The following is a 12,959-nucleotide window of genomic DNA, read 5'->3' as shown; positions in this document are numbered from 1 at the left end:
TTCGAGAAAAGGGTATTCAGAAAACGGAAATCATTTTATTATTTTTCAACGACAGTACATAGTGATATCATCACCTGAAATTGTACTGTGCGAATTGTAAAGAAAGTAGCTAGTCTTCTAATAATGAAAGCTAAATGAGGTGTAAAACTAAGCCTAACGGGAAAAGTATCACGCACGTTTATAACCCTGCACGAAATTTTCCAGAGTGTACTTACGAGATGATATTGCTTGTGGTTTTTCAAAGCAATATTCAATTTTTATACCACGAAAAATCGTTTCTAGTTATATAGCTGGGTAGATAATCTACAAATCCTGAAAAAAGTATATTTAAAGATGTACATTTTTCTGCTCTGATAATTTGGTGAACGTAAAAAACCGAAATAGTTATGATAGGTCTAAAAAAAAACAGAGTACAAGATTACAAATATCTGCTACCTAATGCAACAATTTATTTTAAGCTGTGTGGTAATACGAAGTTGGTTTACTAAGTGTAGTGAAAAATCATGGAAAAAAGTTGCTCGATAAACAATTCACCTTACTTCTAGACGTTGTCTCCTATGAGGGAAACACACTTGGTCCAGCGATCTTCCAGCTGTTTCATCCCATCAATAGAAATAGGTTCTGTCAGACTCTTCGAAATACTCGTTGACTGCTGCTGTAACGTTTTCATTTGTTGAAAATTCCTCCCCAGCAAACCAAAATTTCCAGTTAGGGTACCGAAAAAAGTAACTTGGAGCTGAGCTTCGTGTGCAAAGCGAACGAGGAAGCAGTTCAAAGCCCAGTTACACCATTATCACTGATGTGTGGGATGGAGCATTATACTTGTGAAAGAGCACATTTTTGTGTGCCAGCCTAGGTTTTCCTTCAGCCAACACAAGTGTAAAACGATCCAGGAATGAAGTATAATAAGGTTCAGGTTCGGTTCCACGTTTTCCCACCTAATCTATGTGGATTATTCCTTGAGAATCGCAATAAACAGCACGGCACTGGAGAATTCTGAACCAATCTCATTGTACATTGCTACATACATTTGCTACATGATGAAGAGGAGTACTGTAATCCAAGAACTGTCAAGAAACTTATTTCTTCCTCCCTAAGGTATCTCACGAAATGATCTTCATGTCAGAGCTATCGCAGGTGTCAGTGCAGAATTCGAGCATAGGGCGGTTTTGATGTACCCGAAAGAATGATTCTCACACGGTAGCTGATGTCGATGTTTATCGGAAGCTAAGAAGCCCAATAAAGCATCTTCCCTGACAGTCACATGCTGAATGGCTGTATTTTTAAGAATACCTCTACACAGACTCACAAGACGAAAAAGTATCGCTATAGACGCTTTGAGGTCTACCTGCATATGTGGATGACGAAGCCGTCGTCGACTACCCTGTCCAGCATGCTCTGGACGGCCTCCCTCGTGCAGACGGACAGCCCCAGGACGTTGACGTCCAGTGTGTGCCGCCACTCGGCTGTCTGACCAGCTGGGAACACAGCATGCCGCCATCATCAGTCAGCAATAAAGCGAAGGACGAGGACTGCAGTGAAACCGTGTGTACCGACACATCATTCTAAATGCTTATGCTGTTAAAGTTAGTGATCCTGTATACAATGAAGCTACTCAGAACAGCCACTAATTTAAATGTAGTGACAGAGCATCGCCGTTTAAGCCGATTCTGTAATCCTCGTCACAAGAAGTCGAGTGCAAACTGTTGTATCTACGTCTTCACAGCCACTTTATGTCACCAGTATTATCAATTTGAGACGCTGAAGACTGTCTTCCACGGGTCTTCCGTGTTCATGTGTAATCTCTTCGTGGTAGTGACGACTTTATGCTTGTAAAAGGTGAACGTGTGACTCGCTACTTATGAAGAGCGGCATTACAGAAAATCAATAACTGCGTCCTTATCAGTCCAAAAATAGTAATTATGATTTTTTTTGCCGATGGCTACCTCTTACATTCGTTTAGTATTCGGAAGGTGATGCGTCGCTTGTACCTGGACCTTTCTCATTCTGGATTATATACAGGGTGGTCGGATGCAGCCTGAAAATCTTTTGAGGGTGTTGCAGTGTAGGCTGAGTTGAGAAATAGTTGTTAAGAAAAGAACTCGATACGTTGCGCCGTTTCAGAAATAGCAAGCACTGAAGGTCCTTGAGCGCACAAATTCAAGCGGCCCGCCAGATGCAGCTAGTATCAGTTGTTACAGCATGGAAGCCAACATTCGAGACTACTCAGCCTTCGGCTCTGGTTCGATCCTTACTGCCGTCCCGTGTCCAATTATTGTGTCGCTCTCTAGCTCGGTATTCGGGAAACAAACGATCATGTTTGGCGACACTGTCTCTGGCGGGCCTCTTGAATTTGCGTGCTCAAGTTGCAACGGCCTGATTTCCATTGTCTTTTAGTCGGACACGGCGCAACGTATCGAATTATTTATCAGCACATCTTACCCTGCAACAGCATTACGTGCTATTCAGACTGTTTAGCACAACCCTGTATATTCACGTTTCGTCACTGGCCAGTAGATGGGATGCAAACATGTCTTTACTGGCTTCCAACACTTGCAACCTTCTCTTTATCAGTCTCAATCCAATATGTTCACACTTTCCGATATTACATTTTTTTTCCACTCTACGTAATGCTTTTGGAACGCAGACCATGTTTTTAGAAAGCTCTCAGGTTCTTAAACCATTGTCTGCGTAAATACACTCGTCGCCTCGCTGAGGATTTGTTTCAATGATTTTAGTTTAAAGCGTCCCACTTTTGACACTATAAAACAATACGTAACACTGTAATTCCTTTACTATCAAAAAATTTTATTTCATTATATTTCATGAATCTCATATTTTATTTTTCAATTTCAGTATTGCGTTGTTTTGAAGGAATCGTCATAAATCATTTGTAGCTGATATTTTATCAGAAATGTGCCTAACATCCAACATCCAATAAATTTATGAATTTAAACTACAAAGAACACAGCTAAAACAAAACAAGTCGCCTCTAGTGAGAAGATCGTTAAATAATTCAATCGTACTGTGCGAATGGAACCTGCTGCCTAGTTGAAAAAGACTCAACTTAAACAAAAATTATTGGAACTAGTTCTGTAGGTTAAAAATAGCTATAATACCAAAGGTATACATAATTGCTTCGTTACAAAATGGTAAATACAAACAATATTGATGAAGGAAGTTAATGCAAGTCGCATCACAGAAGTGCTCTGCTAGTACACAACCTGACACATCCAGGTCTTTTACCTGCCTTGGTCCACTGTCTAGTGGATGAACGTTCGTTTGTCTCGCTATTTACAAACTGCGATTGAGAATGAAAGTGGTTGTGCTAAACTTAGACTAATGAATGCGGCAGGGAATTATTCCATCGTATAACACTGGTTAAAAATGGATAAAGGTAAGAGGGTAGATGAACAAGCATTAGCTCGCCCTCTCGGATCAATCCAACAAGTAAATATTAATTTGGTATGTAGTGTCTCTCTCTATCTCTCTATTTGTTTAGTCGATTCCCACTCTCCATGACCCCATGAACTAGAGCATGTCGATTTTTTCAGTCCTGCATTTTCTCCTGCAGACGTTCCAGCTCCGAATCCATTACTGATGTGACGCCTTCGATTCATCTCATCCTTGCCCGCCCTCTTCTTCTGCCTCCGATCTTGCTCAGCATTACCGTCTTTTCCATCGAATGGTGTCTTCTCGTAATGTCCCCAAAGCAGGTCTGTTTTGTTTTTTTTTGCTTCATTATTATACCGTTTAAGCAGCAGTCTGGTTTTTATTTACTGTATTCATACTCTTTTCACTCCATGGAACTCTCTATTCCTTAAAACACTGTCATAGTTGTAATTCCCCTCTCTTCAAAGCAGTAACGGTCTCTTTATTTCGTAGCTGCATTCAACGTCACAGAAATTACCTCCATTTTTGCTCCTCCCGTATGACATGAAGTGTTACGTGCAGTTGCATAATTTTCGTTTTCTTGACGTTCTAACTCAGATCAGCCTCTGTACTTTCTCCTTTCACTTTAAGTAAGAGGATGTTTAACTCTCTTCCACCTTCTGCAACCGGCCGGCCGAAGTGGCCGTGCGGTTCTAGGCGCTACGGTCTGGAGCCGCGTGACCGCTACTGTCGCAGGTTCGAATCCTGCCTCGGGCATGGATGTGTGTGATGTCCTTAGGTTAGTTAGGTTTAATTAGTTCTATGTTCTAGGGGACTGATGACCTCAGCAGTTCAGTCCCATAGTGCTCAGAGCCAAGCCTTCTGCAACCAGTATGGTGTCATCTGCATTTGTAAGATATCTATCTCAGCTATTTGAATTCCAGTTTATTCTTCATCTATCCCAGCATTCCTCATAGTGTCCACTGTTGAGCCAACTGACTTTGATCCTTTCCCGTCGCAAGGTTGAACTCACCTTGGTAGAGTTACACGCATGTGTCATTGTGGGTGGTGGCGTTGGGGGGGGGGGGTGTAAAGTCGGAGCGGGGACGGATGGAGAATCATTCTGGGGGGGGGGGGGGGGGGTTACTAGCGCAAATAGGGTGACTGACGTTTGATATGGGCTGATAGTTATGCCCGATACCTGGGACCGAGATTCATACCAACCACTCCTTAAGAAGGTGCGTCTTAACATGCTAACGTTAAAGGCCGGCAGTATCAATAAGCACCATTCACGTACGTAAGCAATTGACAACAATAACTAAAATCTTACGTCACATTTTAATTATTTCATCTACCTTATTCTTTACTATGTCATATTCATTTGTTTAGGAATGACTGTACTAACATGAAAGGCAAAAACATAGGAATGCAAAAGCGAATTTTAGATAAATCCTCAAGCATTTTTAGTTCCCTGCAGTAGTTATTCCCTAATTCTAGTCGCAAATTCTAGCTTGAAAGGCATCGTTCTACGCAGTTTCCTTCTTTTGTTTGGTGAAAACAATTTTTGGTTTCTTTTCTGTATCCGTGCGATGTTGGGCAGATTTGATGGTCATAGACGAGGGGCGTTCAATAGGTAACGCAGCGTTTCTTTTCCGAAAGCAGGTTGGTTCTATTCAGGATTCTATTAAACCTTATTGTTCCCCACTCTTTTGGCACAAATCCCTATTTTTCAACATTATTTCCGTTCAATGTGACGGCCTCGCACCACCTCGCTGGGCTCGCTGGGAGAGGCAGTATGCTGACATGGTACGACTCTACTGGACGACATCAGAGGCATTGGACCCAACAAACGTCGGGAGGCGCGAGATCCTGGCCGTACGGTGGCTGAGGAGGAACAGCCCAACGAAGTTCTGTACTCTCGGGTGCGTATACTTGTGTGAGGGCTTAGATTGTCTTGGAGAAGGAGCAGTTTGTTTGCATTTTTGTGGCGTCGAGCACACTGAATTCGTTCAGTTTCCTGAAGGTAACAGAACACAGTTCAAAGTTGATCGTTGCCCCGTGATGTAGGGCAGCAAACAGAATAACCCACTGAGAATCCCAGACTTTATCGTCTGAGGATGCGGCTTTGAACTTCTTCTTCACAGGAGATGTGGTGTGGCGTGACTCCATGGACTGCTGCTTTATTTCCGGTTCGAAGTGATGAACCCGTGTTTCATCGCCTGTGTGGTTGTTCTTACAAATAATTGCCTCGATCAACCTCTTGACGGGCAAGTAATTCCACGCAGATGGTTCTTCGTAGTTATTTTTTGGTCTTCTGTCAGTCGGCAAGGAACCCACATCTTTCAGTACTCCAATTCGAGAACGACTGCGTATTTGACTGCGATCCGTCGATCAGCTCGAATGAGAGTGGCTACTCGTTGCAACAGATGAAGCGTGACAGCTGTGTGCGGCCGCCCAGACCGCGGGAGATCGCAAGGTTTCGCGACCTTATTTGCGATGATGACAAACGCCTCACCCTAAGACTAATCCTACTTTCGTTCAGCGCCAGGTCTTCGCAGACATTTTGCAATCTATTACGAATACCTGTGAGTCTCTGGTTTTCCGACGAAGGAAACTCAACAACAACTCTCTGCTTGCAAGGCACCACTTGTTACAGACGCCATTTTTAATTCTACGTATGGCGCCGCCAGATGTTGAAACTTCATAAAACTAGAGGGGTGAAGCGGAAATATTCCACCATGTCCCACAGCAAATTCCGCAATTTGCCAGCCGGAATTGGATGAGATAACGAAGTGTTGCATTACTTGTTGAACGCCCCTTTTATGTATCCTAAAGTTGAAGCCACTGAGTACAGCAAGGTGGGAAAGTAGATTTGATGGAGTCGTCCATCTTTAGTACAAAATATAAGAGACTAGCGATGCACTGGTTGAAGTAAGCGAAGACGAAAATACGAACATAATGGGTGCACGTGAGGATGGCAATTTCGATGACTTTAGCAGTGCTTTCCTTTGTTGTAAGAAGGCCAATATTTGTTCTTTCTCACGGCGAAATAGCTAGCCAAATGCAAACCAGTATTATTGCGGGTCCTACTTCACATGCTATCGTCTGTCCACTTTGTCTTGTTTCTTGAGAGCCACAGTTCTGTTAGGAATTTTTTGACTTAATTCTATACGTTTCGTGCCTTTTGCAACTTCTGCCATAGTCGGCGATCTACCACTGTTCAGCGTTGCAGCGAACAGTCGGTCAGTGCGCGACTAACCGGTGAGCGGGTATTTCTTTATCTTTGTGGTGTGCTGTCAATATATACCACATGTGAAGATAACAGTCTACGTACATACGCACTGACACAAAACTTTTCTCTCCCGCCTATCATGTGAATTACAGCAAGCAATCGGTACGAAGCGCAAAGCGTGCACATTAGACGTAATGCAAGATTTCTATTCGCCTCTGCTCCCTGCCTGTCACACCCTCTCCCCCTCCCGCCCCGCGGCGGTCATTGTGCTCCTCCCTCCGCACTGCACGCTCGCCTCTGCTCACGGAACGAGAAAGAGGGAACACATTTTAGTTGTACACTCTGCAAGTGACATCACTTAATTCTGGTTGAAGTATTTAATTTTGGAGTTATAGTTCAAAATAATTTAGACTGTAAATCTTTCACTTCTGTTGTACTCACTTGTTTCCCATATCTGGCTCTGTCTCAAATACGTATTCACATCAAAAAGAGCTATAATTATGTGTGGTATGTGAAAATAAGACTTCAAGGACTAATGTCACGCGATTTGTTTATTCCGTATCTGTATTCCTGATTTTCCTGGAACGTGTTTGTACTTCCTCCTTTCATCAATCAACTGAAGTATTTCTTCAGTTTCCCATGGTTTCTTCGCAGCTACCTTCTTTGTACCTATGTTTTCCTTCCCAACTTCTGTGATGGCCCTTTTTAGAGATGTCCATTCCTCTTCAACTGTACTGCCTACTGCGCTATTCCTTATTGCTGTATCTATAGCGTTAGACAACTTCAAACGTATCTCGTCATTCCTTAGTACTTCCGTATTCCACTTCTTTGCGTATTGATTCTTCCTGACTAATGTCTTGAACTTCAGCCTACTCTTCATCACTACTATATTGTGATCTGAGTCTATATCTGCTCCTGGGTACGCCTTACAATCCAGTATCTGATTTCGGAATCTCTGTCTGACCATGATGTAATCTAATTGAAATCTTCTCGTATCTCCCGGCCTTTTCCAAGTATACCTCCTCCTCTTGTGATTCTTGAACAGGGTATTCGCTATTACTAGCTGAAACTTGTTACAGAACTCAATTAGTCTTTCTCCTCTTTCATTCCTTGTCCCAAGTCCATATTCTCCTGTAACCTTTTCTTCTACTCCTTCTCCTACAACTGCATTCCAGTCGCCCATGACTGTTAGATTTTCGTCCCCCTTTACATACTGCATTACCCTTTCAATATCCTCATTCACTTTCTCTATCTGTCCATCTTCAGCTTGCGACGTCGGCATGTATACCTGAACTATCGTTGTCGGTGTTGGTCTGCTGTCGATTCTGATTAGAACAACCCGGTCACTGAACCGTTCACAGTAACACACCCTCTGCCCTACCTTCCTATTCATAACGAATCCTACACCTGTTATACCATTTTCTGCTGCTGTTGGTATTACCCGATGCTCATCTGACCAGAAATCCTTGTCTTCCTTCCACTTCACTTCACTGACCCCTGCTATATCTAGATTGAGCATTTACATTTCCCTTTTCAGATTTTCTAGTTACCCTACCACGTTCAAGCTTCTGACATTCCACGTCCCGACTCGTAGAACGTTATCCTTTCGTTGATTATTCAATCTTTTTCTCATGGTAACCTCCCCCTTGACAGTCCCCTCCCGGAGATCCGAATGGGGGACTATTCCGGAATCTTTTGCCAATGGAGAGGTCATCATGACACTTCTTGAATTACAGGCCACATGTCCTGTGGATACACGTTACGTGTCTTTAATGCAGTGGTTTCCATTGCCTTCTGCATCCTCATGTCGTTGATCATTGCTGATTCTTCCGCCTTTAGGGGCAATTTCCCACCCCTAGGACAAGAAAGTGCCCTGAACCTCTATCCGCTCCTCCGCACTCTTTGACAAGGCCGTTGGCAGAATGAGGCTGACTTCTTATGCCGGAAGTCTTCGGCCGCCAATGCTGATTATTTATCAAAATTTAGGCAGTGTCGGGGATCGAACCCAGGACCGAAGACGTTTTGATTATGAATCAAAGACGCTACCCCTAGAGCATGAACCAAATTTTTTCACAAATTATTAATAAAAAGGATTTTTCTTCACTTGCGATGATTTCCAATCACAAAGTAACCATAACATTTTTCCTCACGTACGCTTAAAAATAATATTTGACCGGGGAAAACATCTGAAAACCTATCACGAGCTTCTAGAATCCATTGCACGCAGAGTCGCCGCTCATTTGCTTTCCAAATGTGGACCAACAGACTTTTAAGTAATTGACCATTATGTTTTGGCTCATCAGTGTGTATAAAATAATAAGATTTTACCAATTGTTGGGAAGGCTTCGAGGAAAGCAATAGCTATCTGAGATCAGAGATAATCAAACAGAATGGCAGTTTATTCTAGCTATAGTAACGCTATATTAATCTGTGTCGTCTACCAGGATAACTGTCTAGGCCTGTACAGCATACGCCTTGGAGACTCATTCAAACCCCAGACAGGTCAGCCCAATGTTGCGCCGCTACTGCTGCTGTTAATCAATGGACGACAGCCTTCAGTAACATGAAATGTATTCGCAGTTGCGATTATGGGCAACCATCAGCTGTATAATGGAATGACTGTAACTGTCGTTGTACGGATATTACTACAGATCAGAACGATACAGAGTAGCAGATGGGCGTTATCTGAAGCTAATTCCACAGATTCGAATACTGTAATACGCTGATATCTCCCTCATACCGCAGCACTACAGTTACTGTAATTGTCAGCCTGTGTCCCAGTTCGAGGTAGTTCCTGCTTATATGTATATAGGACGAAATTAGGCCTCCCTCGTGTGTGTGTGTGTGTGTGTGTGCGCGCTCTAAGAGATTCCTCCTGTTTATTTTTCGTTGAAATTCCGTGAGCTGTGAACAACAGCTACGTGTCCTATCGCTAGTCTCAATAACTGGTTTATCTCGCAGTGTGTTTGCCGTTTCAACATGGCATTGCCTTATCTGCCCGCCTGTGAACGCCTAATACTATTAGTTTTCCTTGGCTACGTAGTCTATAGCTGGGCTCATGATAGGGCTTACCGCCACACACTGTCTTTGCTATTTCATCATGGAACTGCCTCATCTGCCATCTTGGAACGTCGTAGACGGCTGGTTTGCTTTCAGCATTTTCCCAGAGTAGCGTATGATTCTTTTCTTTGTTGTACCTGCTGCCTCTTTTCCTCTTTCATTGACTGGGCGTATCAAACTTAGTGAACTGAAAAATGCTTTATCGAAAATTGTGTCAATATTGTGTGACAGCTTTACTTCTTATGCTACACGCAATTTGTACAACAAAAATGAGTAGTGGTTGCTTCTGTGAAGGTGCGCTAGTGCGATCGTACTGGCGCCATTTCTGCGCGCGTTCCTTCGATTCTGGCCCTCGTCGTATCATCTTTGCTTGGTTGGGTGTTACCTCTGGAGCTGTGAAGTAAGGAGTGGTGTATGGAAGACGGATCTGGACGGGTGTGTCTGACTACCTGGCGTACTGACGAATGCAGAGAGTTGAAACCGTTGACCGTTGGTTCGTAGGTCCCGCCTTTTCATGTAGCGTTTACCGTTGGTGCCGGAGAGCTGAGGGGGCAAAGAGCGGCTCTCGTCACGAAATGCATCAGTTAATTGTGGTGAGCTAAATACGCCGAGATGTACTGAACCTCTTGTTAGCAGCTACGAGTAGGAGGTCAGTATTATCCAGTCCCTACTTGGAGTCCTGAAGCTATTGACCTCCTTCGCATTAACGTGAAATCATGTACGAAGACTATTCAGTAACTACTGTACTTAAAGACTGTTAATTGTCCTACGATGCTAGCTGGCCACGAATCCGGTTCTTTTATGCCTTTCAGTGACACCTTTCGGGCCTGTGTGTGTCAGTCTGGAGGTTTCTTCAAGCACCAAGCTTGTATTGTGCAATGTCAATCTGGTACCTGAAGTCACTGTTATCATTGATTATTTGATACTACTGAGTGTGATTTTTGTTTGTTTTAGACCTTATGGCCGAAAATTCAAAAATGGCGCTGAGCACTATGGGACTTAACTTCTGAGGTCATCAGTCCCCTAGAACTTAGAACTACTTAAACCTAACTAACCTAAGGACATCACACACATCCAAGCCCGAGGCAGGATTCGAACCTGCGACCGCAGCGGTCGCGCGGTTCCAGACTGTAGCGCCTAGAACCGCTCGGCCACTCCGGCCGGCCCTTATGGCCGACCATCAGACATTTGGTGCGTAGCGAATTACAGTGTCATTCAGTCACCAAGACGCCCCAGTAAAGGTATAAGATTGACTTTTTTTGTCTTGCTTCAATTATTATGTAACTATTCTTTTAAATAACTTTTTACATTGTTCCTTGTTATTTGTAGGAAGGTTAACTTCCAATGTTCATGAACGAGGTGCTCCTATACTGAAGTTTTAATAGTTGGTTTCCTTGGAAATAATTTTAAATGTCAGCTTAAATACTACTGTGTATGTTAATTTCTGTCAAACTTGTCTGCTGTTTGTCCTTTGGTATATGTTGACAGTTATGTATCGGCAGCGGTTGACGCGTTGCTGTTCTGCTGGTCCGATGCAGGGACGCGTCTCCTTCTGCTTCGGCGGCTTTCCCGTCATCGCACGAGGTCTAGGTGTTGGCAGGTCACACACGCTTCTGCGGATCTCCCATTTCAACCTCAAGCTGAGCAGTTTACTGTCATTATTTTGGTATCATGGCTTTGGTCATTTTGAGAAAGTAATTTTGTCAGTGTTTCTGTTATTGCAAGATTCTTGTGGGAATGTGATGAAAGCCTTTGGGCAAACTGCAGAGTTTTTTGATTTCTTTAAAGATATTATGGGTTTAATTGTCATTACCATTTTAATAGGGGCCCGGTAGTTTATTTTGTTTTAGGGGCCCAGTAGCTTATTAAGTACTTGATTTGTGTGTAACAGCGTTGTAGCCAATCAGTCAAGTATTACAGTTTGCACGGTTTTTACAGGACGATTGCGTTTGGCCAGCTTGTCCTTTTCTTGTTTATATGGGACGAGAATAACAATGTCTTATGACACCAAAGTGTTGTCGTTTTTCTTACGCTCCCCATTATTGTTAGTAAAAGGAATATTTAATATGATTGTGTACCACCTAGCGTGAGGTGGCTAATAGACTTTGGACACCAACGTTATATGTACTTGTGTCCAATGTTTGCCTCGGAGCAGGTCTGGAGCTTACTGATGCACTGGAGATGTACGCATTTTAACGTCCTTTACTTGTCGTTTGTTCAACTTAAATTCAAGTCCTGTTGTGGGGTTAGCCCACAGTTGTGCTAATAGATGCGCGGACTCAGCCCTGCCTCCCGTTTATTTCATCAATTATTTGTAATCGGTGTGTGTGAATCTCTAAGGAACCAAACTGCTTAGGTCATCGGCCTCTAGACTTAAACTCTACTTAAACTAACTTTAGCTAAGAACAACACACTCACCCATGCCCGAGGGAGGACTCGAACCGCCGGTGGGAGGGGCCACGCACTCCATGACATGACGCCTCACACCGCGCGGCCACTCCACGAGCCTTTGTAATCGGGCCATCACTGTGTTGCACCGTTGACATGTTCTTATACTACCACTTGTAATTTTAAGTATAGTGCAAATGTCATTATGCATTGCGATATTACTTTTAAAACCTCAGTTATCTGTATTAATTTAGCAAGATTCTTGGTAACTGTTAGTTGGCTTATGATAGAATGACTATTAAATAAAAATGTTTATTGAGGGGAATGATAGATGACTCACGAAGTTGGCCCACCTGATCCTTGCTCTGGGTCTCAAACATATGACACGAGATAAACAAGACATCCAGCCGTGGTCAGAGAGAAACAGTAAGCGTACAAGAAGCCTTTTCAGCACCGGCTCTGTGCGTAATTTACCACCTGTTCGTATAAACTATAAATCTCTTTCCAGATCCTTTGCAGCATCATGATGTCTCAAGGTTCTTACTTGAATGGAGACGAACTGTGGCTCACTTACTTGTTGGAAGGTTTTCTCTGCAAATGCCGGCGCTGTTGATAAGAACATCGACCCCTCCTAAATTCTCTTTGATCCATTTGAAGGCCCGTAGAACATTCTCCTCGCAGCTGACGTCACATTGCAATGGATAGAGCCTACCCGGAGCGTCCTTCAGTTCTCGAGCCTGCAAGAAAAAAACGACAGATTTGTGGAATCTGCACGGGGCAGAAGAAAAAAAATCATTAGGAGATAGATCAAGTTTGCCATTTAACAAACTTGAATTCTACACAAGTGTGTGCCGTAATTACATGAAAAAAGAAGTTGTTGCCACTAAGGATGATAATATTCTTGTTT

The 12,959-nt window shown here is 43.2% G+C and overlaps 1 protein-coding gene across 1 annotated transcript in view; it reads right to left on the bottom strand.

Annotated features, from left to right (window-relative positions):
- Positions 1 to 12,959, bottom strand: part of LOC126235609 (dehydrogenase/reductase SDR family member 11-like) — a 106,779-nt gene that overhangs the window by 79,325 nt on the left and 14,495 nt on the right. Inside the window, exons 3-4 of the mRNA XM_049944321.1 lie at positions 12,627 to 12,789; positions 1,349 to 1,478 (exon numbers count right to left, since the gene is read on the bottom strand). Of these exons, the coding sequence (XP_049800278.1) occupies positions 1,349 to 1,478; positions 12,627 to 12,789 (293 nt within the window). The remainder of the gene's footprint in view (positions 1 to 1,348; positions 1,479 to 12,626; positions 12,790 to 12,959) is intronic.

The sequence above is a fragment of the Schistocerca nitens genome, chromosome 2 (assembly GCF_023898315.1).
Source record: "Schistocerca nitens isolate TAMUIC-IGC-003100 chromosome 2, iqSchNite1.1, whole genome shotgun sequence".
Lineage (NCBI taxonomy): Eukaryota > Metazoa > Arthropoda > Insecta > Orthoptera > Acrididae > Schistocerca > Schistocerca nitens.
Note: the sequence above shows the minus strand (reverse complement) of the source record. Positions and strands in the feature narration are given on the sequence as shown.